Raw genomic sequence first — 26,823 nt, 5'->3', positions numbered from 1 at the left:
GGTTGCCTTTGAGTTGGAATCGACTGGATGACAAGGGATTTGGTTTTGGTTTTATTATGCTCAATATAGAAAGGGAAATCTGCTCACAATGAATGTAGCATATTCACAGCACATGTTTAACGTAACAGAAGATGAGAGAAGCATCAGTGAGACGGAAGATGCAGCATTAGACGTCATCCAATCTGAAGGTCCCGCAGGAAAAAATGAACAGGGTCTCAGTGACTTGGCCATAATATCAAAAAATCTGTAGGTGTAACTGCAGTCCCAGAGGGACCGGCGACAATGGGGAAGAAAACATATTTGAAGAAACAATGGCCAAAATTCCCCTACATTGGTGAAGGACGTGGTGAGTGTGCTGAGTCAGGGAGCTGAGCTCCTTGCCTGCTACCAGGTCACGGCTAGGAATGTGCCTGTCACCCTCTTTTGTGTCCCTCACCTTGCTGCCTGCACAACACTCCACTAATGCCACTGACCGCCCTGCACTGGGACTGGCTGTTCTCATCCCCCCACTGCACCCCCAGCCTGAGAGCTCTCATAGGGCAGAGGTGCGGACCTACACAGCCTAGGTCAGTGGGTCCCAGCACTGGTTGATGGGTGGCCACCGTGGCTCCTCATTCAGATTTGTAGTGTGAGAGAAAGCCAATACAAGAAGGAAGGGTCAGGATGAAGAGCAAGGCGTTGAGTCAAACTGATCTGTGTGCTTCATTCCCAGGCCCCATCATTTATTCACTGTGGGCCATGGGCATACATCCCCTCTGCTCTGCGTCTTTTGAAAATGATGACAATGAAAGTACTTACTTCACTAGAATGTTACAAGAATTCAATGAGATCACGTATGCAAAGCCCAATTCCTTGTATCATGGTAAATGCCCAACAGGCAGAAGCTAACAATAATGGTAAATAATACTGATGAAACTACTACAGAAGGAAAAAGTATACTTTAACAGGCATGACTGCAATGCTATCTCCACTGCACTTGGACAGAGATACATACCTGCTTTCCACTCAGCTGGTAGAAGGAAAGTTTCTGTCCCCAGTCAGCTACAGCCAGGATGTCATTATGTTCCTCTCTAATCAACACAAGACAAAAGAGGTTACATGGGGCCATGGCCTGCTGAGGAGTGCAGCCCTGAGGCTTTCAGAAACAACAGGAAAACAACGCCCTGGGCCAGCCTGTCAAGTTGCCAAATATTGGACAGTTGCACTGAAGCCAAAAAATTGTAATGTGCTCATCAATCCATCATCAATCAGCTGAATGAGAGACACAGAAGTGAAGCTTGAGGTCCTCCTGGAATCTACTGTTTCACTGAATCCCTTGCCCAAGCTTATGGTGATGGGGCACTGCCAAACTGAAAAGGATAAAGCCCTCATTTCAAAGCTTTCTGGGAAGCAGAGCTAAGAGTGAGCAAAGGTGCAGATCCAAGAACTCGTGCTAAGCATCTCGGGAGGTGGATGAGAAACACATCTTTGTGGTGGAAGGATGTGAACTCTGACTTTACCAGTGGACAGTGGGGAACACTGCTTGCTCTTCCCTAAGAAAGACAACATCATCCCTAGAAACCAGCTTCTCTTAGTTAGGGTTCGTTCCCACACAGTTGTAATGGTTCCTGGTTGAGTCTAGTGGACCTCTAAGGACCAACAACTGTCTCTGAAACAGAGTGACTAACAGGACTTCTGCCTTGGGACTTGACTATAAAAGTAGCACAAAGTGATGATGCATGGAGAGGATTCATGGCAATGAAACGATATACGATTGGATGAATGTAAAACTAATGTTCTCCCATGTAAAAACTATCACATAATTCACAATAAAACATTAAAAAAAAAAAAAGTAGCACAAAGGCATAGTCCCCACGTCTGAGCTGGGCACCAGACTACTAGGGAATCTAGTTTCAGACAGGCCTTGTTTTGAAATACAGCCCAGAGTTACAAATCATCACAGGCACGAAGTCATTACTAGGGGGAAAAAAACAAAAACCAAGAGGGATATGAATAGCAATAGGTTATCACCAGCTCCTATAGGTAAGCTCTGTGGGCTGGCACTGAATTCAAAACCAGTCCAGGAAACCAGCCCCAAGTGAGCTCTCTTGGAGAGACCATACAGGTTCTGGATGAGGGTCCGTACCCAGCAGCTACATTGATGGTTTCCAGCATCTCTCCACCCCCCTTAGCAGTAGGATCCTACACACAAAAAAAACTTGAGGGGAGAAGCTCTGGTTAATGTTCAGATTGGACCCCGAAGCCCAAAACACCCTCCTAGTGTTTGTCCCTTCCTCCCACCCTGTGACCCCTTGGGCTCTTCCAAGGAACCCCACATGCCATAGAGAAGAGTGTGGAAAAGTCCAAAGCTAAATTACCACTGCTCAGTCAGAATGTCCTGTGCACCCCACCTTTGCTCACTCCTGCCTGCCAATGTTTGCCCCAGGTAATGTCACAAAGATGGAGTATCACAGTGGCAGCAACAATTGGCTCAGACGTAACAGCTGTGAGGATGGTACAGGACCATGCGATGCTTTGCTCTGTTGTGCGTAGGGCTGCTATGAATTGGAACCCACTCTACAGCACTAACAACAATGTCAACTGAAGGGAAAGAGGAGGCCTGGATGTGAGAATTGTGGGGAGCATATGGGATTCCCCTCTGGTGTGTTTCCTGCCAAGTGCAAACTGGGGTGTTGTGTGGGATGCGTAAGAAGGGTGATGTCCAAGAATTATGGTGCCCCCATGCAAGGGTACACTATACAGGCACACAAAAAAAGTCGCAGTTCCAAAGGACTTCTAATGCTACTAGGAAGAGTTCACTCTGGGATGTTAGGTGGAGGCCAAAAAGAAAAGGCTATCGTTTAGTTAACTAACTACAGGCACTCACTGAAAGACTGGGAGGAAAATCACCAAAATGCTAACTGTGGTTTTCTAAGGGGAGGGGCTTTAGAAAACACTTGAACTTTCTCCTTTAGACATACAGTATTTCCTAACATTGTTTATGGGATAGGTGTATGCCCCCCACCCCCAACTTGGAAGACTGTGTTCCCTTGCCAGAGGAGAGGTTTCAGCAACAACACACTGGCCCTTCATTGCTCCCCAGGTCTCCTCTGGGCAAGGCGCCCACAGTGTCCTTGGCCTCCACAGGTCTGCCTGGAGGGTTCTCACTCCTCGGGACCCACTCACAAGTTGTCGTCCTCTTCCTCTTGCTCTTCCTCCTCTGCCTCACTACCCTGACTACTGTACACTGCTGACTTCCAAGAAGAAGGGAGCTCCTGAAAATATCTGTTGACCATGACTTCCTCGGCATCCTCGTTCTCTTTGTTCATCCAGAAAGTCTCCCATCGGCTGTAATCAGTAAGTGGTTGTTCATAATCACGTTGCCTAGAACTACACTAAACTTATCATTTCAAAACCTGTCAAGAAGTTCCTGAGCCCTATCCGGAGGACAACTACCAGGTACACTGGGCATCCTGTTTCTCATGAATTAAAAATGGTACCCTGAAACCACAGAGTCATCTGCGGCCACAAAACCGAACAACAGGAACTCTGAGGTAAGCTAATGGCCCGTGAAGGCATTAGACAGGCATGGTCCAGCCCATGGAGGGACAAAGGACGTCAGGAAGAAGCACAGTAAGTTGGTGTGGGGCGGGCAATGGATGTGAACAAGCTTCTAAATCAAGTAAGTGCCCACCTAGAAAATGACACTGGGCTGATAAACGAGAAGTACTTGGTGGTAAGGTGACCTCTAATTTACCCTCAGAGGACTCTGGGGGATGCTGACAGTAATACTACTACAGGATTACACAAACAGGACTGATCGGGAGCTACTGGTCCTCCCTCCAAGTCACCTGGGTCTAGAAAGGAAAGAATGCGGAAGGTTGGAGAAGGAAGATGCCAATTGTTTACCTGCCTATAGGCTTTTAGGGAATGTCAAAGGCCAGGAAAAAGCTATCTTTATCTCTTATTGAGCAGACATGGAGGGAGGAATTGAGAAAGGAAAAAGATGAATATCGATGTGAATTCCTAAGCTTGTCCTACAGAAATACTGCCACGGAGCGAGTTACTAATCCACAGGGATACGAGTCATTCCCCTGCCATTCACCTCACACACACACACAAGGGCACCCCCCCACATATGCACAAACAACACACAGCATACACATGTATACACATACCAGGATCCATCACAGGTCACACACATGTGCACATACCACACATATGTACATACCACACATACAATGTGAACTCACACATGCGCACATGCCATACACACATCATATACACCACACCTATGTGTGCACACTCCACACATAGCTCACACACAAGTACACAATACACACTACACACAGGCATGTGCACACACCACATACCCCACACATGTGAGCACTATATACACCACACATGCATGTACATACACCACACAATTGTGCGCACACATGCATGTGCACACACACATGCATTACACACACACCATGCACACACCACACCTGCATGTGCACATACTACGCACACACCCCACACAAGTGCACACTACATACACCACAAATGCATATGCACACATCACACACACAAGTGCACACTACATATGCATGTGCACACACCACACATACCCTCACACAAGTGCACATTACATACACCACTCACACAGGTGCACATACCACACACACCCCCCCACACACAAGTGCACATACCATACACCCCACATAAGTATGCACTACATACACAACACATGCATGTGCACACACCACAAATGTGTGTACTGCATGCATGTGCACACACCACACACACATGTGCACAGGCCACACACACAGAGATGCACTGTGGGCTGGCCTAGATAATGAATCTGCTAAATCTCTGGGACTCATTCCAAAACTCAAGATGAACTCTTAAAAAACATCATTCAAATCAAACAAGTTCAGAATAAGGCCATTTAAATGGAATAAGAAATCTTGTGACTAGCATGAAGACCTCAAGGAGAGAGAAAGAATCTGGTGCTTGTCCTAGAAGGAGAACAGCTGTTAAGTGTACCTTGAAGGGTTCCAGCAGATGGACCATATTGGGGAGAGGGGGCCCCCTGGCCGCTCAATCTTCACTTTCTCCTCACCGTTTTTGTTCCGGATGCTGATGACCCCATTGAACATCCCCAGAGCCAGGTACTGGCCATCATTAGTCCAGCTGTGTACACAAACAACAATGAGTACGGGAGAGGAAAAGGAAGACACAGAAGGGGCACCCTGATTGGAAAGATAATCTGAGGAGGCCCCACCAGTTAGGCCATGGTTCCCTCACTCTTGGTTCTGATATAAAACCAGAGGACCAAATCTAAACTCCCATTTGTTTCTGGAACTGACCGTGAGATGGGAAGGCAGCACACACCCACGGCTCTGTGATGGCCCTTAGCACAAGCCCGTCTCTCTGCACCAGTTCCCACTCCTCACTCCCCATTTCAAGAGTACCCTGAGATGAGAATCTGGGTCTTTGTGTAGTCTCAGCTCCTTGACACACAGTAGGTGCCCTACAGATGTTGCTGAATGAAAGCAATGTGACCCTCAGACACTGAACAGTAATAGTGGCTAATGTGTATGTAAAATCTTTTCTATGCTAGGAGCTGTGTACCACAGACATTTTACTCATTGGTTCGTGTGAACTTCACAACAACTCTGCCAACTTGATATTTTTATCCCCATTTGTCAGATGAGGAGTTTAAGAGATTGAGTAACTTTCCTGATGTCACAGAGCCTGTCAGCAACAGAATCTTGATTCGAATCCACGTTTACCATCAAAGCCTCAGCTTTCTCCACCACACATGCTGCTGGTTCTCCCAGAGAGTACACGGGACAGTAAGGAAGCTTGCTGCTAGACAGCTGTGGAAAGGCAGTCATAAACTAGATGCCTAAGGCACACAGGGCTTTCCTGGCAGGAGACATGACAAGGTCCTCTCTGCTGTGTGAAACGGTGAGGCTGTGAGACTTTGTCTCAAAGCGGAAGGAACACACAGGGCGTCTTCACTGTAACCTACCTGCAGCAGGTGATCTTGCTACTTGATTTGTATTTGGAGACAGACTTCTGTTCAGGAGACCACATGCCTTCAAAACCAAATAAGCAGCAGCATTATTACTCAGAAATAAACCAGGAACAAACTACTGCTATACCCCAAACTTATCAGCACCTCCAGGGCATATAGTGGGTTATCTTGGTGGTGCTAGCTGAGCTCTGTGGGGACCTCTGTGGAGATTACATACACATGTGGTAAAATGACACAGAACCATACTTTCATGTGGTGCCAGGGCTAGGAACCTGGTTGTGATACTGTACAATTTGTTACAGAAGCTGGCACCATTGGAGTAAGTTTTATAGTAGCTTTGCAACTCACTGTGAATCATTAAAAAAAAAAAAAAAAAAAAAAAGCCAACTTGTAAATTTCTGTTTAACTGAATAAAAATTCAAGTCTCGACTTGGAATACCGAAGATTCTCTGGGCAAAATATTGAACGATGCATAAAGCATCAAAAGAAGATGGAAGGAATACACAGAGTCATTGTACCAAAAAGAAGTAGTGGATGTTTAACCATTTCAAGAGGTAGCCTATGATTAAGAGCCACTGATACTGAAGGACGAAGTCGGAGATGTACTTAAGGGAACAAGAAGACAAAGAGCCTCAGGAATTGATGGAATACAAACAAATTGGAATCGCTCAACAAGCGGACGCAGCACTGGAAGCACTCACTCATCTATGCCAAGAAATTTGGAAGACAACTTACCTGGCCAACTAACTGGAAAAGATTCCTTCCTATTTGAACCCATTCGAAAATGACGTGACCCAACGGAATGTGGAAATCATCAGACAATATCATTAATATGCAAGTAAAATTCTGCTAAAGATAATCCAAAAACGGCTGCACCATACATTGACAAGAGAACTACCAGGGTTTCAGGTAGGATTCAGATGAGGACAAGGAACGAGTGGTTATCACTGCTGATTTCAGATGGAGCTTGGCTGAAAGCAGAGAATATCAGAAAGATGTTTACCTGTGCTTTACTGATTACACAAAGGCTTCTGATTGTGTGGATCATGACAAGCTATGGACAACACTGTGGAGAATGAGTAATTGTGCTCATGAGGAAGCTGTACATGGACAAAGAGGCAGTCTTTGGAACAAAACAAGGGAACACAAAGTGGTTTAAAATTAGGAAAGGTGTGTGCAGGGTTGTATTCTTTCACCATACTTATTCAATCTGTATGCTGAACAAATAATCCAAGAAGCTGGATTGAAGAAAAACTGGCATCAGGACTGGAGGGAGACTCACTAACAACCTGCAATATGAGGATGATACAACCTTGCTTGCTGAAACCGAACAGAACTTAAAATACTCACAGATAAAGATCAAAGACCAAAGCCTTCGATATGGATTGCATCTCAATATAAAGAAAACAAAAGTCTTCACCACTGAACCAATAAACAACATCCATATAAATGGAGAAAAGACTGAAGTTGTCAAAGCCTTCATTTTGCTCAGATCAACCATCAACACTCATGGAAGCATCAGTCAAGATATCAAATGATATATCGCATTAGGCAAATCTGCTGCACAAGACCTCCTTAAAGTGTTGAAGAGCAAGATTCAATTTGATGACTAAGACGTGCCAGACCCAAGTCATGGTATTTTCAATAACCTCATATACATGTGACAGCAGGACAGTGAATAAGGAAGACTCTAGAAGAATTAATGCCTTTCAGTTACAATGTTGGAGGAGAATATCAAAAGTACCTTGGACTGCCAAAAGACCAAACCAATCTGTGTCGGGAGTATAGCCTGACTCCTCCTTGGAAGCTAGGATGGTCAGACTTCATCTCTCATACTTCGGACATATTATCAGGAGGGACCAGTCACTGGAGAAGGATATCATGCTTGGTAAGGCGGAAGGTCAGAGAAAAAGAGGAAGTCCCCCAGCGAAATGGATTGGCCAAGTGGCAGCAGCAATGAACTCAAACATGGAACAAGTGCGCAGGACTGGGCAGCATTTTGCCCTATTGTGCACAGGGTAGCTATGAGTCAGTATCAACTTAATGGTACCTAACAACAACAGAATGCCTCCTCACACAGTCTCACCTGTGCGCATGCGCATATTATCTGTTCTACTGAGCCTGCCAAAGACTCCAGCCAGAACAGACTCCTCTTCGGGGTTGGGTGCTTCACTTCCCTCAGAGGTGCTCACGGCCTGGGTTCAAAGCCCATCTTGGTGACTTCCAACGTATCACGAACCTGCTGTAAGTCCTAGCTTTTTTCCTCAGTACAGTGAGAATAGGAGTTACAGCAAACCTCAGGGATTGGCATGCACTTTAGACAGGAACTAATTTTTAACTCTTAACATAGTACCTAGCACCACATGTTCAACAGATACTATTATTACTTAATATTACACTGTTTCCTCAAACAAAAACCCTATCTTGCCTTTTTAATATCCAAAGTAAGCACAGAAACCAATGCCTCACATGGAAAAAATGCTAAATGTTGTTTTAAGGAATCACAGTCCCTTTCCCTTTCATCTGTACAAGAGTTTTCAATTACATTCTCACTTAAACCTCTGTACTCTAAATCGGAGGTTGACAGGGTAAGTAATCGCCTTTTAGATCATGAAACTGAAGAAGAGGGCTGAGGTCTCTGACTCCTTGTCTAATGGCCATCCCAGTGTATCCTGAGATCCCTTAGCAAGAAGGACAGAACTGATTGATGGTACTGAAAATCAGAGGTGTGACTTTTCACATCCTTTGTAGCCTCTGCCCACCTTCCTCCACTCTCCTATCAGTCTGTCGTACTGTGGTACCTTGGGTGTTGCTGTAATGCTAAGAAGCTATGCCACCAGAATTTGTGAAACCTTTCCCATGGTGGAAAGATTTCAGTGGAGCTTCCAAACTAAGACAGACTAGGAAGAAGGAGAGGTGGACCACTTTTGAATGGTTAATAACGGAAAACCTAACTAGCAGTAGAAAATGTCTGACACGGTGCCAGAAGATGAGCCCCTCAGGCTGAAAGGCACTGAAAACACAATGGGTAAGAGCTGCCTCCTCAAAGTAAAGTTGATCTTAAAGACTTTTGAGACCTTCATTTCCTGATGGGGCACAATTCAAACTGAGAAGAGTGAGCTAGGAGAAAGATAACAGATGGGGTAGAAAGGCTGTACAGGCTCTCAGCAGTAAAGGTACTCCTGGAACTCTGAGATTCAGAGCAAGGGATAGAAAAGAGGAGCGAGTGCTTACTGGGAGAAAGATTTGAAAATACATGGCAAGAAAGGAAGTGACTGACAAGAAAACATATTCACATTGTAAAAACCTATCTGTGTTTCACTGAGATAAAGGTGAGACCTTATTTCATTTTTTTTTCCTTTTTCCCCAACCAGCGTACAACTGCAGGGAATCTCCCATGCTCCAGGTGGCTGGAGTCACTGGGAAGTTGTGAGCCCTAGGAAAGTGCTATATACAATAGAGCAGGCTCGGCTACAGATCTGCAAAGCTGACCCTGGCCAGTCCTAGACTAGCTCTCACTAGGTGAGGGGGCTGAAGGGACCTGTGGGATTGAGGAAAAAAGTGGGGGAGGAGGAAGGAGGTAGGCAGGCAATCTGTGAGGGACAGCCAGATACAGCATGGCTACTTTGAACTTCCTCAGGTAGCTGTGAAGGCAAGAAGCCAGTACGTGATGCAGGATACCACTTATTGGCAGAGAGAAGGCCGGTGACTTTCATTTTTAGCTGTGTGAGGATTCCCCCCTCACCCCCATCTCCTTGCATCACATAAAAGGAGACAGCAACTGTGGCTATACAACCAAACCACAGTTATACCCTCTACAACCCCACTAACTGGGCAAGAGTCAATACCAGTTGTTATACACAGAGCAGTGACTACAATCAACACTGGCTAAATCCACTCTGAATTGAATGGTGTAAACAGTGAACGAGAAGCTCATCTCCTGATCATATCCCCACCAGGAGGCAATTGCTGAGTTCCTAAAACTAAACAAACGTACATTAGCTTAATACAAATACAACAACACCACATTGCCTAGAAAACAGCAGAAAGGTTCTGTTCACATTAAAAAACAACACAAACTAGCTCAAACAAACGACCAAGAGGCAGAGCTAGAAAATGCCTCTGAGGAAGAAGAAACATTGGAACTACCTGAAAAAGAATTTAGGAGAAAGATATTAAGGAACATCCAAATGTTTCACAGGAAAGGCAAGGAAAACAAGGAAGAAATCAGAAAAGTGCTGTAGGAACAATCAAACAAAATATATACAGCACTAGGACTAAGGTGCGCCTGACCCAAGCCATGGTATTTTCAATAACCTCATACGGATGCGAAAGCTGGACAGTGAATAAGGAAGATCGTAGAAGAATTGATGCCTTTGAGTTGTGGTGTTGGAGGAGAATACTGAAAGTGCCATGGACTGACAAAAGAACCAATGGATCTGTTTTGGAAGAAGTACAACCACAGTGCTCCTTGGAGGCCATGATGGCTAAGCTTCATCTCTCCTACTTTGGACACATTGTCCGGAGAGAACAGTCGCTGGAGAAGGATGTCATGCTGGGTAAGGTGGAGGGTCAGAGAAAAAGAGGAAGACCCCCAATGAGATGGATCAGCCAGGTGGCATCATTGATGGTGTCAAGTGTGGCAGCGGTAGTGAGGCTGGCCCAGGATCGGACATTGTTTCGTTCTGCTGTGCATGGGGTCACTATGAGTTGGTTCTGACTCGATGGCACCTGACAACAACAACAACAGAGACTATACAAAGCCTGCAAACAGAAATCTAGAAGATCAATTCTAAGATACCAGAAATGGACAATCCACTAAAAGGGCAAAGGAATCAAATTGAAGCAATGGAAGTCAGAATTAGCGAGCCTGAAGATAAATCTCTCAAGACTAGTAAACTAGAAACACAATCAGAAAAAAAATGAAGACAGATTAAGATTCATGTGGGACAACATGAAAAGGAATAATCTACAGGTGATCAGAATCACAGAACATGAAAAGACAAAGAAAACCAGAGGAAAGATAATTAAACAGCTGCTGAAAGAAAATTTGCCTAACATCATAAAAGATGAGAAGATGAGGGTTCAAAAAGCTCAATGAACTCAAAACAGTATTTGTTATTTTTAAGTGCCTTTGAGTTGGTTCCAACTCATAGCAACCCTGTGTAGGGTTTCCAAGGAGCGGCTGGTGGGTTTGAACCATCAACCTTGCAGTACAAACTGACCCTGCAGTCCACTGCATTATCCTGTAGCACTACACCAGGATAGATTCCCTATATAAAATTCACCAAGACATATCATAATTAAACTCTCCAAAATCAAAGACAAAGAAAGAATCCTGAAAGCAGTTAGGGAATAACAAAATATTACCTACAAAGGAAAACCAGTAAGATTAAGTTCTGATTTCTCAGGTGAGAAGTAAATGGGGAGACATATACAAAACTCTGGAAAAAAAACCAATGGCCAACCAAGAATCATATACCCAGCAAAAAGATCTCTCAAATATGACAAGGAAACTAAAGCATTTCCAGATAAACAGAAATTAATGGAATTGGTAAAAACCAAACCAACTTTACAAAAAATACTAAAGGAAATCCTTTGGAGTGAGAACCAGCAACAACGGTAGATTGTCATAGATATACACAGGAACACCACCCAGAATTCAATCCAGATATACAGGTATCCAGAGTAAAACAAAACTACAAGGCTGAAGACATAAATGATCACTCAATTCACAATAAAAACTTAAAAACAAACAAAACAGAAGAAGAAAGGGAGAAAAAAAAAAATGGTTAAGAGCATTTTGCTGAAGTATCACCACAAAAGTAGCCCTCATCAGTACATAGCCCATGAGTTCACACAGGAAACTCGGTTGTTGTTTCCCCTCTAAATTGGCATTCAAAGAAGGGTTGCTCGTATGATGTCAGGCACGAAGCTAATTTCTACAGTGTATATAATTTAATTCAAATTGGCTAAATAAAAATAAAAATGTGTCTTATATGTGGAAAATGTTTCAGCTATTTTAAGATTCTTCTTCAGCAAATATTTTATCCTATAAATATATTTAGCTTTTTGATTGTACTAGTTCTTCTATTGAAGAACTTTTATATCCTGATAACAGATGTTGACAAACCAGTCTGAATAAAATCCATGCTTTAATATTTATCATCAAAAAAAAAGACTGAGGACAGAGAATCAGAGATTTCAACCTATAATAAAGACAACTACAGAGTAAAAAGAGGGGAAAGTAGTTACAGAATACTAAATGGTGTGGAAGTCAAGTAGATTTCAAGATAAAACAAACTTTTAATTTGGGGGACAAATTAATAAATTACAGGGTAACCTCAAAGAAGCATAATACACCTTTACATCAAACCAAGAAAAGGAAAATTCACGAAGATTTGGTAAACATTAAAACTATGAAGAAATTGGCAAGAAAAAAACATACATAAAATAAAATAAATTCCCCAAAGGAAAAAATGTGGAACAAAGAAAGCAGCAGCACACACACACACACACACACAAAAACACACAGCAAAATAACCGCAATCAATTCCTATCTCATGATCATTATGCTGAACTGAAAGCATAGGAATTAAACACACCAGTCAAGAGACAGAGAATAGCAGAATGGATAAGAAAATAGGATCCTTCAGTAAGTTTACAAGAGACATACCTTACACTCAAAAGACACGGGCTGAGTTGAGCAAGGCTCCATTGTCACCCACTGACTTTATGAGAAAGAGAAAAGGACAGGCTGGCTGGTCTGATGTTTAGGGAGATGTGTGAACCAGAAGTCCATGGACACTGACCTACCCATTTGGGGCTAGGGCTGAGAGTGAAGCAGCCAGCTAGTCTGAAGTGCAGGGAGGTATGTGTGAACTCTTGACCTAGCTTTGATGGCTAGCTGACTAGAGCATGACCAGATGAAGACTAAGATGTTAGATAATGTGAGCAAGTGTAAATTGCTACAATTTGATGAACTGGATAGACTTTTGCTATAGATACTGTTGCTCAGAATTCCAACTAGACTAGAAGGATTCTTCTTATCAAGGAAAACCTTGTTTTCTCAGTGTACTCAGTAGATAAAGACGAGCAATTCAGACACCGGCTATCAAAAATGGGGGGGGGGGCAATAAAGGCATGAAGTGGTGGGCTTATAAGCATTCATGAGTGTGCTTAGTTTCAGAATGATGGGGGTAAGGTAGAATCCATATTGAATAGTTTTTTTTTTTCCAGATGGGCCTGGTGAAAGGAGATGGAGGATGATGCTGATAGGATTTTATGATTCAATTGTGAGTTAACTGTTAGCAGGATTAACTATGATTGTCACAACTGTTCATTGTAGAAGATGTGTAACTAAAAGGGGGAGTAGTTAATCTTTCATTTCAGGAACAGATAATCCCAGGACCATCAAGAAGGAAGAGCATGGGAGTGGCTAGAAGAACAGAATATACTTCTTGAAAGAAAGACCTACAGGAAAAGTATAAAACAACATAGGCAGACCAACTGTTACTACAAGAACAAGCAAGTTGCTTGCCCAGGAAAATCAAGGCAAGTGGTCGGGTCCCCTCAGTGCAAACCCCCTTCCAAGAATAAGACAATGGAAATACACCCTCTGATTGGTGACCACACTCATCACTAATAAGGGGGAGTGAGGGAAAAACAGCAATGAAGTGGCAAGCTAAGCCTTACAATGTTCAATAGACTTCTGTGAATCCTGGTGAAGACCTAGTTGGCCGCAGTGTGGTAAGACTTGGGGACTCCTGGGTCCAGAGTCAGTGACATAGCCACAGAGGACTAGAGCTGATAAGAAGAGCAGGCATATGTACAAGAACACCCACACTTGCAGATAATACCCACTTGACCTGGCTTCATAAATCAACCAGAAGAAAGAAGAGGAAAAAAAAAAGAGTATTCTGATACAATTTGATGAACTTGACCTATCCTATGGATGCAGTAGCTCAAAAGAGGGAACAAATCCTTACAGCAAGAATCATTCCCAACCCTCCACACACAGAGTAGAGAGGGATGGGCATACAAACTTTCAAGAGGGAACCTAGATCCAGAGGGCCTTGAGGAAGGTAGAATCTCCAGTGAGTAGTATCCAATCTGTCTAGGTGGGGCTGATGAAATGAAATGCAGATGGGTCTCCTGTGATACAATAGTGAACAACTGTTATCAGGACTGATTGTGAGGGTTGGAAATGTAAAGGTAGACGCTTTATAGCAAGGAGGGGAGTGATTAACTTTTCAGTCTAGCAGCGGAGGTCCCTAGGACCATCAACGGAGAAGAGCAGAGTGCAGGACCCTACCCAGATAAGCAGCGATGCCTGATATGGAGGCAGAGACGATGACATGGAGCGATGGAGCAGCTGGGGACTTTAGATCCAGAGAGGGAGAGCGACTGTGTGCTGAGGACCAGGGGGGTGTAGGGGGCAGGCTTGCAGGGTATACCCTTTGGTTGGTTGATGATGCATGGAGGGGACTGTAACCATGGCAATGAGACGATATACAATAGAATGAATGTAAAATTCATGTTCTCCCATGTAAACTATCACATAATTCACAATAAAACATTAAAAAGAAAGGAAGAGCATTATTGGCATGTGAGACCCCTACCTAGAAAAGTGGGGACAGCAGAGCCGGTGACAGAGGCAGTGGCATGGAGAGACAGAGCAGCTTCCAGCTCTAGGCCCATGGACTGAGCAAGGCTGTGTGCCTGCAGGCAGGAAGCTGGCTTGCAGAATGTGCCCTTTGGACATTTAAATGAACATATATTTTTTGTTTTGTATGTGCACATATAATATTTTTTGCTTTGGTTATTTGTGAAATATAAGATGTAAATGGGGAGACCCAGGGAGGACGTAGAATAACTATTGTTGCAGGGAGGGGATTGTAATCGCTGAGATGAAACAAAGCATATAATTTGTTGAATGTAAAGCTGATGATGTTGTTTGTAAACCTTTGCTCAATTCATAATGAAAAGTAAAAACAAAAAAAGAAAACTAATTTGTTCTGTAAGCCTTCTCCCAACTCACAATAAAAAGAAAAAAAAATTAGAGGAAACAACTGCAAACATCCAGTAATAATCGAACTGTGGAATCTACAAAGTATGAATCTAGGAAATCAGAAGTTGTCACAAATGAAATGAAATGCATACAGATTAATATCCTAAGCATCAGTGTGCTGAAGTGGACAGGTATTGCCCATTTTGATTTGGACAATCATACAGCCTCAGAAACCCTGTATAGGGTTGCTAGAAGTCGGAACCAACTCCACGGCACATAACCACCACCACAATTTACTAGGAGTCGTGGTGTAGTGCTGTAGGATAATGCAGTGGGCCGAAAGGTCAGTTTGAACTAAAAAATTAGCAGTTCAAACCCACCAGTGATTCCTCAGAAACCCTATTGATGTTAGGTGCCATCGAGTCAGTACCGACTCATAGCAACCCTATGCACAACAGAACGAAACACTGCCCAGTCCTGGGCCAACTTCACAATTGTTGCCACACTTGAGCCCACTGATTCTGCCACTTTGCCAATCCATCTTGCTGGGGGTATTCCTCTTTTTCTCTGACCCTCCACTTTACCAAAAATGATATCCTTCTCCAGCGACGGGTCTCTCCTGACAATATGTCTGAAGGATGAGAGGCGAAGTCTGGCCATCCTGGACTCCAAGGAGCACTCTAGCTGCACTTCTTCTAACACAGATCTGTTGGTTCTTTTGGCAGCCCATGGCACTTTCAATATTCTCCTCCAACACCATAACTCAAAAGCATCAATTCTTCTATGGTTTTCCTTATTCACTGTCCAGCTTTCATATGCTTATGAGGTTACTGAAAATACCATGGCTATATACAGCATTGCTATGAGTCGAAACCAACTCATAGGCACTTAACAACATGGTTTACTATGCCAGGAACAGCAAATTAAAGAGGAAGGTGTCTCATTCATCATCATAAAGAGCATTTCAAGATCTATTCTGAAGTACAACGTTGTCTGTGATAGGATAATACCCATACACACAAGGAAGACCAGTTTATACCACTATTATTTAAATTTATGCACCAACCACTAAAGTCAGAAATGAAGAAATTGAAGAATTCTACCAATTTCTTCAATCTGAAATCGATCAAACATGCAATCAAGATGCACTGATAACTGCTGGCGACTGGAATGCAAAAGCTGGAAACAAAGATGGGTTGTTAGCTGGAAAAATATGACCTTAGTGATAGAAACAATGCTGAAGATTGCATGACAAAATTTTACAAGACCAATTATTTATACTGGTGGCACAGTGGCTCGTTAGGATTAACAATGGGCTGCAAACCACAAGGTCGACAGTTCAAACCCACCAACCACTCCTTGAGGAAACGATGAGGCTTGCCGCTCCTGTAAAAATTTGCAACCTTAGAAAGTCATCACTGACTTGAGGGCACTTAACAACAACAATGACATATCCATCCATGGCAAATACCTTCAATAAACAACAAAAAATGGCGACTAGGCATATGGACCTAACCAGGTGGAATACAAAGGAATCGAATTTACTACATTGTTCTTGAACATAGAAAAGCTAAAGCAATAGAAGGAATGATGAAGTAAAGAGCTGAACAGACAATCTCAAAGGACAGCTAGAGAAGACAAAGTATTATAGTAAAATGTGCAAAGACCTGGAGTTAGAAAACCAAAAGAGAAGAACACTCATCTTTTCTCAAGCTGGAAGAACTGAATGAGAATTCAATCCTTGGGTCACAGTACTGAGGAATTCTATGGGTAAAATATTGAATGATGCAGGCTGCATCAAAAGAGGATGGAAGAAATACATATTCACTGTACCAAAAATAATTGATTGATGTTCAACCATTTCAGGAGGTCGGATACAATCAACTGATGGTACTGAAGGAAGAAGTCTTGGCTGGACTGTGCACTAGAGGCACTGGTGAGAAACAATGCCCTAAAAATATAAGTTGAATATAAATTGAAATATTTCAACAAACTGATGCAGTGTTGGAGGTATTCACTTGTCTATGTCAAGAAATTTGGAAGACAGTTGGCCAAATGACTGGAAGAGACCCATATTTGTGCTCATTTAAAGAGAGGAGGCATCATTGATGGCGTCAAGTGTGGCAGCGGTAGTGAGGTTGGCCCAGGAGCAGACATTGTTTCATTCTGCTGTGCATGGGGTGGCTATGAGTCGGTTCCAACTCGATGGTACCTGACAACAACAACAACAAAGAGAGGTGACCTACTGGAATGCAGACATCATCAAACAATATCATTTTTATCAAATACAAGTAAAATTTTGCTGAAGATGATTTAAAAATGGTTGCAGCAGTACATCAGGGAGTGTTCAGAAATTCGTCAGGTTCAGAAGAGGACGTGGAATAAGGGATATCACTGCTGATGTCAGATGGATCACGGCTGAAAGCAGAGGATACTATAAAGATGTTTACTTGTGCTTTATTGGTTATGCAAAGGCATTCGTCTATGTGGATCATAACACACTACGGATAACACAGAGAAGAATGGGTATTCCAGAACAGTTAACTGTGCTCATGAGGAACCTATAGACAAAGAGGCAGTTGTTTGAACTAAACAAAGGGATACTGAATGTTTTAAAATCAGAAAAGGTATGTGCCAGGGTTGTATCCTTTCATCATACTTACTCAATCTTTACGCTGAGTAAGTAACCCAAGAAACTGGATTATATGAAGACGAATGTGGTATCAGGATTACAAGTAGATTCACTAATAATCTGTCATATGCAGCTGACATAACCTTGCTTGCTGAAAGTGAGAAGACGTATTGATGAAGATCAAAGACCACAGCCTTTAGTATATATCGCACCTCAATCAAACTAAACAAAAATTCTCACAACTGGACCAATAAATAACATCATGGTAAACAGAGAAAACACCGAAGTTGTCAAAGACTCAATTTTGCTTGGATCCATAATCAATACTCATGAAAGCAACAGTCAAGAAATTACATGATGTACTGCATTAGGCAAATCTGCTGCAAAAGACCTCTTTAAAGTGTTCGAGAGCACAAATGTCAGTTTGAGGACTAAGGTGTGCTTGACCCAAGCCATGTATTTTCAGTCACTTCCTATGCATGCGAAAGTTGGACAGTGAATAAGGAAGATGATAGAAGAATCAATGCGTATGAATCAAGGTGTTAGAGAATATTAAAAGTACCGTGGACTGCCAGAAGAACAAACTAATCTATCCTGGAAGAAGCACAGCCAATTGTCTTCTAATGCTTCTTAGAAGTGATGATGACTTTGGACATACTGTCAGGAGGACCAGTGGATGGAAAGGACATCACACTCGGTAAAATGAAGGGTCATGGAAAGAGAAGTCCCTCAAGGAAGCAGAGTGACACAGGATGAAAAAAATGGGCTCAGACATAACAACTGTGAGGATGGACCAGACTGGGCAGTGTTTCATTCTGATGTGTGTAGGGCTGCTAGGAGTCAGAATGGATTCGAAGGGACCTTACAACAACAAGCCCACCTGCACTCTTCTACACCAGCACCATGCCAGCCCTGTGCGGACCCCGGGGATGTGCAGCCCCTCAGGGATGCCAACTACAGCTACTAGACAAGGAACAACAATGCGCTAAACCCTGCAGAAACAGTGGGGGATTAGCCAAATTAGGCAAGGACAAATGGGTTCTTGCCTCAGGGAATTGATCAGCTTCCCTAGAGATGCTACACCCAAGCTGTGTCTGTGCCCCAGTCCTCTGAGCACTTTCCTCTCCTGAAGCCTGCCCTGGTGTCTGCAAGACTTTTTACCAGGCTCCATCTTATCTTCACAGTTGGTTTGAGCCTTGCTTTCATCATTGGAAGGTAGAGAAGTAGCGTTAGCCCTTTCAGGACAAAACCACCCCATTCGGCATGGGCGTTAGCCCAGTCTTTCAATTATGCTAGGGCAGTACATCAAGAATCAAAACCTACCAATGTCATTCGAGGAGCAGGATGCCAGCTGGTGGGTCACCGGGTTGTAGGAGACACACTGGATAGAGTCATTGTGCCTGGAAAGGGCATAACTGGAGGTTATTGTGTGGAAGCAGCGACAAGTGCAGTGTTTATGCGTGAGCCCCAGCCTCTGACCACACACCTCAGGGTTTCACTCTCCTTCTCCTGGATTGCCCCTCACTCTGCTTTCCACTTCTCGAAACATTACCCCAGATTCTGGCCAGGCTACACGCCATCTCCCCTGGGACTGTGTGCTGGAAACTCCAGGCATGTGACATGATAAGATACTGAGGTCAAGCACTAGAACCATGCCAGGGGCACCGTGAGGGCTTTATTCAGGGTGCTCCTCTTACTGCCATGTGGAGAACGAGAAATGTGGAAGAGGGCAGTGAAGGCATTTACAAGGTTCAGCTCCAGAAACAGGGCAAACACTTAGACAACGATAAAAGCGCAGTGAGTGAGCACCACGTACCGGGATGGCAACCGGACCCCACGTTTATTTCTTGGTTAACACTGGACTCATGACTTTTTCACTCATTATTGATTCATTCGAATACTGCTTGCTGAGTATCCGTGCTGGGCCAGCACCAGGGACACAACGCTGAGAGAAAGCAGATGCACTTACAGGCTACTGGGAGAGTGACCATGAAGCCCCAACTGTGACAAGTCCAGAGGAGAGCTGGCCTGCTCTAGAGGAGTCGGCGTGAGTGGGGTAACTAGGTGGAGGGATGGGAAAGGAATGTATGCAGACCCCTGTGGTTGGAGGAAACCTAGAGCCCAGCAGAGCCCACATTTCTAGCTTTTGACTCTGGCTGGAGGTCATCCTGAGATGGGGACACTGGAGAAGGAGCAGGGTGGGGTGGGGTGGAGTCTGCAATGTCAGGTGAATTGAGATCTCTTTTGTAAGACACTCAGCCCAGAGCTGGCCAAGGTGGTGAGTGCTCAGAAACTGTTCCTTCACTTACCCACTACCTAACTTCCCTGTGTCCCCACCACATGCACCCTTAACTTAATTCCAAGTTCAATGTCAGAGAAAAAAAGCTCCTTCTTCCATCTTTCTAAAAGACTTATGCTTTAAGTCACTCAAAAAGCTAAGAGTCAAAATAGGAATTCTGTACAAATGGTTACGGATTGAATTGTGTCCGCCGGCAATGTGTGCCAGCTCGGTGGTTTGGCAGTTATATGAGGAAGTGATTTGGCAGCTATGTGATTATCTCCCATGATGTGATCTATGTGCTCAGCCATAGGTGGAATACAACACCTTTACTCACAGCCCAAACTGATATGAGGGAGTTTCCTGGGGTGGGGCCTGCATCATCTTTTACCTTTCAAGACATCAAAGGAGAGAGAAGTGGGCAAAGATAGAGGGACCCTACTACACCAAGAAAGAAAAGCCAGGCAGGGAGCCCATCATTTGGACCCAGGAAACCTGCGCAGAAGACCTACTAATCCCAGGGGAGACTGATGCCAAGATACAGGGAGATCTTCAAGGAACACGGATGCTGAAAGGAGACAAAGACCTCCCCGAGAACTGACACAGAGAAAAAGCCTACCCCTAAGACTGACACTGTGAATTTGGACATCAGGCCTTCTCAACTGTAAGAAAACACACTTCTGTTTGTTAAATCTAACCGCCTGTGCGATTTCTGTTATCTCAGCACTAGGTAACTAGGACACTAACCAAAAGTTCACTTACGTGTACTTCAAGATGCCTTCTAATTTCGATGTCCAGATAATAACACTTTTATCAGCTGATCCAGAAGCAAAGCGCTTGCCTAAAAAAAAAAAAAAGCTTTTTACATTTAGTTTAAATCAGAATTTTCCAAAGAGTACACCCTCAGGAAATGAAGAGTTTGGGTCAAGTCAGACTAAACTGCATGCATGTAACTGTGCACAAACATGAAATAGGTACCTTCTTCTACAGAGAGGTCAGTGTTGTTGATATTGTCAAGTACCACTAAGTCAGGTCCAACTCACAGCGGCCCTGTCTGTATAGGGTTTCTGAGGAGCAGCTGGTGGGTTTGAACCCAGGACTACATACAGGTCTATATTTGTCAAATTCGCAGTGAGGTTCATCATCTAAGAGAGTTTAAAAACTTGGAATCTGAATGATCTTCCAAGGTTTGTTCTAGCGCTATAAACGTTTTGATCCCATGCCTTCTCAGTAGTGGTGACAGAATGTTCTCTCCAATCTTATATCCATTTGACATATGAGGATATTGAGACTCAGAAAGGTCCAATGTCCTTATTGTTACTGAAGGTGCCGTCAACTTGGTTCCAATTCATAGCGACCCTGTATAGGGTTTCCACGGAGTGACCGGTGGGTTTCAACCACTGACCTTGTGGTTAGCAGTGCAGTGCTGATCCTATAGCGCCACCCCAGGCCGCAAGAGAGGTGCAATGACCATCTCAGAGTCACAGAGCTTTCGGTGCTGGGCTGGGGTTTGAACTCGAGGGTTGTCTCATTCCCAAGCTCTGTTCTTCCTACTACTCCCACATACTGGGCTAGCAGGAATTTACTGTTAACACTTTGGGGTTGTCTTATTTTTATCACTTTAACTTTATTTTATAGTTTACTTTTCATTATGATCATATTCAAACATACACAGAAACAGAGTCTACTCAATATTCGATTTCCATAATTATCAATACATGATTGGCTTGTTTCAATTGCGCTTTCTCCTCGAGCACATATACACAATTTTGCCTTCCTCACTGCATCATTTTGTAGCAAATCTTACGTATGACATCACTTTGTAAACACACAAGCACTTCTAAGATTACATCTTTTTTTCACCACAATACTTTTCCACATGTGGAAATATGATCGCAGATCCAGTTAGTATCATCATTTTAGCTTCTTTTCCTTATGAAGATGATTCTAATTTGTGCTATCTGCTGTTTTACAGAAATGTGTAGAGACTTTTACTTTTGAAATTGAGATAAAATTAGTCCTATTTCTGAATTAAAAATTCTAGTAACATAATTTTATATAGTATTTGGACTAAGATTATTTAAAAAAAAAAGGTTCCCTAAAACTTTATGCATAAGCAACAGTCCTGATGAAATTTACCTTGACTCATTGCATTTCCCCACTGCTCTGGAACTGAATGAATACCAGATGACATGCTCCTTGTAAGAAGACAGGAGCCTGGTTTGAAAAGTGCAGCTCCAGGTTCAGCAAGCCAGTACTGACTAGATGATGAATTTGTGGTTTCCTTACGATGGGTATCCAGTTTGGGGCCCAGTTGTTCTTCAGAGTTCATTTTAGCGGGAATTTAATGAGCACTTACAAAATCGACTGCCACCGAGTCACTGTTGAGTGTCACAGTAGAATTGTGCTCCACAGGGTTTGCAACAGCTGATCTTTCAGAAGTAGATCACAGGCCTGTCTTCCAGGGATTTATTCTTCACTCAATTTCAATTACCAATGTCTGATCACCACTCATCCCACCTGGTAACCCAACTCCAAAACTCCTTCAATCCCACCAGGAACTACCATGTTTTCACCGCTCCTCACTCTTGAGGTCCTCTCTCCCCTCATTCCTAACCAAGCCAACTACCAACACGTCAAGTCTGACTCACAGTGATCCTACAGGACACAGTTGTAGTTAAGTGCCATCAAGTCGGTTCCGACCCATAGAGACCCTGTATAGGATTTACAAGGAGCAGCTAGTGAGCTTGAACCGCCAACCTTGCAGTTTAAACCAACTTTGAAGTCCAGCGCATTAACCCACAGTGCCACAACAGAACTCCATAGGACAAAACAGAACTGCCTAATAGGGTTTCCAAGGAGCTCTGGTAGCGTAGTGTTTACATGTAGGGCTGCTAACCTCAAAGTCAGCAGTTTGAAACTCCCAGCCGTTTCGCAAGAGAAAGTTGAGGCTTTCTGCTCCCATGAAGATTTACAGTCTCAGAAACATTATGCAGGGTCGCTGTGAGTCGGAACCGACTCCACGGCACACCACCACCACCAGTAGGGTTTCCCAGGCTGTCGTGTTTTTGGGAGCAGAGTCGCTAGTGGGTGCAACTGCTGATTTTGTGGTTAGTGCTTACCCACTGTGCCTGCAGGGCTCCTTTCCCCATCCTTCTTCGGCTAACACTTCAGGGTCAACCTGAATGCCCCTTGCATATACTGGCTTCCTTTTCACCTCTCATTTCACCTTCACATTTGCTTACAAAACCATCACTCTGGCAAACCTAACACTCCTTCTCTGCCACAGTAGCTGTGCAGCTGAAAGCAGCTGCAGAAAATTAGTCACACCAACTGACCTCACATGAAATTCATGAAGCTGAGCTCCCAGTGTGCCCTAGCGTGTCAAGGATCTTGCTAGACCCTCTCTGAGAGGCAATTTGACACGTTCTCTAACAGCATCTTCTGCACCCTAACTCTCAGGTGACAATGCTGCTTCCTAGTTCACTGAAAAAATGAAGGAATTCAAAGAGAATTTCCATTTGACTCCTACGCCACATTATCACATCCACCCACCTACCAGCCTCTGCACTTGAGTTGTCTGCCTCTCTACCATGCTTCTGACTCAAGTAAAGCCCTCCACCCATGCCCCTGATCCCACTGCCTCCTGCCCACTCAAAGACTCTATTCCTGTAATTCTCCCTCTCTCTCCTTCATCAACTTCCCTCAAATTCAGCATGCCCCAAAGTCAACTCCTGACCTGCCACTGCAATCCTCATCCCTACCTGCAGTCACCACATCCCCACTGAAGCCACTCCCCATCCTGCCAGTCACTCCACAAACCTCACCGTCATTCTTGACTCTTTCATCACACCCCATAGGCAATGTGTCAGGAAACCCTATTGGCTCCACCTTCAAAACACATCCAGGATCTGAGGACTTCTCAGCACGTCCTCCTCCTCCTCTTGCCTGGATGATGGTCCCCTCACCCCCACCCCTCACTCCTTGCAGGCCACCTCCAGTGTAGATGCTAAAGGGACACTAAGTCAGAGCACTCCTCTGCTCAGAGCCCTCCAGATGGTCCCCATTTTCAGTAAGCGTTAAGGCCCAACTGACCTGGTCTCCCACCCTACTCCTGTCCAGCCTCACAGTCCTCTGCTCTGGTGTCAGCAGGCACTCTCCCACCTGAGGGTCGCTGCAACTAGGGGCTCTCCTTCCCAGACGCCCCCTGCCAGAGCTTCACTGCCTCACTGTCACCATGTTAGCAAGGCCATCCTCTCTGTCTTACTCAGGACGACATCCCACCCCAGCCCATCCAGTAGGCTCAATCTCCCTTATGCTGCCCGACGTTTTGTCCACGACAGTAACCACCTTTTAGCATAATTCACCTCTTCCCGTGTTTACTGCAAGTACTTAGAAGACAGGCCCTTGGTCTGTTCTGTTCTCTAAAGTAGCTCAAGGACCTAGCACAGTGCCTGGGACACACATGGCCCTCAACAGATCCCTGATGAACAGAACTGCTGAGCTGAAGTCTTCGCCATTTGACTCCCTTCTGAACTTGTAGGTGGTATTTCTGCTGACAAGAAACACTTCAGAGCAGGGCTAAGGAGAAAGATGTGACCTTTACAGGAACTGGAAACCCAGAGCAGCCTCTTACCGTCCTTGGCATATGCCACACAATACACAGTGTCTTTGTGTCCCTTTAGAGGCTGAAGCAAGGTGCCATCAGAGGTGTCATAAACCTAGCAAAAAAGTGACAAAAGTCCAAATTATCCATTTGGTATCCATTTGTTAGAAATTCTGCTAGCTGCTGCTGCTATTTTTGTTTTTCTAACACCACATGTGTCACCATTCTATATTTGTATCAAACAAAAACTGCACTGAGCACTCACAAAGAATGTGACTTAAAATTGGGGATCCCAATTAGTAGCCTAACTCTATGCACTGTGTGGCCAGGACTAAACTCCCAATCCTTGAGAAACAAAAGGTCAGTTGTTGTGTGCAACTTCATCACAATGACACTCCTTCCTTCGTGAATGCTGGCTGGCCCTGCTGGGCAGGTCCTCCCAGTGAGGCCAGTACACAGTCAGCTTCCACCTAAGTGAGTTCTGGTGCTCGCCCTGCCCTCTAGTGGCAGCACCACAGAACTGCTTTCTGTTTGCTGCCAAGAAGTTTGGAAGTGACAGACCGGGACTCTGAGTTTACAAAAAGTAAGGAGTTACACATCCCAGCTATAAATGTGGATTTAAGATATTGTGTAACAGACTGAAAAAACACACCATCTGAGAAATCATGAGAAACCCTCCAAAGCAGAGTATCAGAGAAGACAACCCGTGAAGAAAAACTAGAAGGATGTGGGCTGTTTACTCAGGAGAAAAGAAATCTGTAAAACAACTTAACAGAGGCTTTGAGATTGTGTAGTTACCACACCAAGGAGGGGGGTAGGCCAGGCTGTGAATCTGGAGACAACAGAGCAAGGGGAAGTGGACTTGGGCACGAAAGAGCAAAGAAAGGTTTTTAGGTCAAACACAAAGAGCTCCCTAAAACTGTCTTTCATCCACTGGAATAGGTTCCAGAGGGAGGTTCTGTTTTGAGAAAACATGGAAAATCGGATGGCATGCACATGGACTTGTTTAGGTACGCCAGTGCTGAGAAGCTGGGGTCAAGCTGTCTGGCTTCTCACTGAAGACGTCACTCAAGTCCTGTTGTTGGAATTTTTCAGGGAAACAAAATGTGAACTGACACCAGCCCCATTTCAAAGGCATTTTGATTAATAGTTTTCAACCCTTTCGTGGTTATCTCAAAGTAAAAGGGGAAGATTAATGACCACAGCGGAGGTATTATTCACAGGTTCCGATCTGATAGACAGTTTACTTACCTGGTTTAAATAGCCCATTTCCTTCCCCCATTAAAATGTAATGAGTGGTTTTTCCGCTTTTTTTATTTAAAAAAAAAAAAAAAAAGTAGGGGGGGTGGTCAAATATCAAAGTACTTATAAGAGGGAGGGGGGAAGAAGCACTTAAAAAGGAAACTCAGACCAAATCCTACCAGTAATCTGTTTCCTGCAGCCAAAATCAGTTGGGTTCCATCGGGCTTAAAAGCAAGGTCATAGACACTAAACAGGAGACAGAACAAAAGGGTAATTAGAAACTGAAATGATGAGGTCTGCTAATGGTCAGGAAAGCAAACTTGATTTCCATTATAAACACTGCTTATGTATCAGGGAGAAAAATAATGGCTAAGAATTGCATTTGGTTGCAAATTGTATTCAACCACCACACCTTGGCAGCCCATTCAATCAGGACCCACTCAGCTATGTAACCCAATTTCTACTTGTGCAGAAACCAGACGCCAGAAATTATCCAATGGGTCAGAAGTCTAGGGCACCAACCCTTCTAATAATACCATTAGGACTTGCCAAACTGAAAGAATACATGAGGCCCACAAAGCCACATGTCTCTGAGAAGTTGGTCATGCACTAAAAGTATCACTGCTATTTCCAATGAGTCAGAGACTGACTGAGTGCTGGGTACCAACACTCAGTACAAAATGAGTAAGTCACAGCCTCTAAAGGCCCTCCAGGACCCTACAATCCAGTGAGTGGAAAGGTGTGAATCAGACATATTCCCAAACAAAGACCAGATGCCATCAACTCTAAGGTATCCATTTCTCCAGAGTTGCACTGTGTCTTATAATTGATGACGTGCCTGTGCCCGTTGAACTTTTTTTTAAACTTTGTTGTTAAGTGCCTTCGAGTCGATTTGACTCAGAGCAATCCTGTATAGAGTTTCTGAGGAGGAGTTGGTGGGTTTGTACCACTGACCTTGAGGTTAGTAGTCCACTGCTTTTCCTACAGCATCATACTACTAACAAGCAAAAGGGCCCTAATTTCAGCTCAGGTGTCCCTGAGGTCTACG

At 44.0% G+C, this 26,823-nt stretch overlaps 1 protein-coding gene across 1 annotated transcript in view; it reads right to left on the bottom strand.

Annotated features, from left to right (window-relative positions):
- Window positions 1-26,014, bottom strand: part of IFT122 (intraflagellar transport 122 homolog (Chlamydomonas)) — a 69,608-nt gene extending 43,594 nt beyond the window's left edge. The window contains exons 1-7 of the mRNA XM_006868669.1: window positions 25,955-26,014; window positions 24,564-24,648; window positions 20,690-20,768; window positions 18,973-19,049; window positions 6,002-6,068; window positions 5,011-5,157; window positions 995-1,070 (exon numbers count right to left, since the gene is read on the bottom strand). Of these exons, the coding sequence (XP_006868731.1) occupies window positions 995-1,070; window positions 5,011-5,157; window positions 6,002-6,066 (288 nt within the window). The 5' untranslated portion in view covers window positions 6,067-6,068; window positions 18,973-19,049; window positions 20,690-20,768; window positions 24,564-24,648; window positions 25,955-26,014. The remainder of the gene's footprint in view (window positions 1-994; window positions 1,071-5,010; window positions 5,158-6,001; window positions 6,069-18,972; window positions 19,050-20,689; window positions 20,769-24,563; window positions 24,649-25,954) is intronic.
- Window positions 26,015-26,823: the final 809 nt, after the last annotated feature.

The sequence above is a fragment of the Chrysochloris asiatica genome, unplaced genomic scaffold, assembly GCF_000296735.1.
Source record: "Chrysochloris asiatica unplaced genomic scaffold, ChrAsi1.0 scaffold00121, whole genome shotgun sequence".
Taxonomy (NCBI): domain Eukaryota; kingdom Metazoa; phylum Chordata; class Mammalia; order Afrosoricida; family Chrysochloridae; genus Chrysochloris; species Chrysochloris asiatica.
The sequence above is the reverse complement of the archived record's forward strand: the minus strand, read 5'-3'. Positions and strand labels throughout refer to the sequence as shown.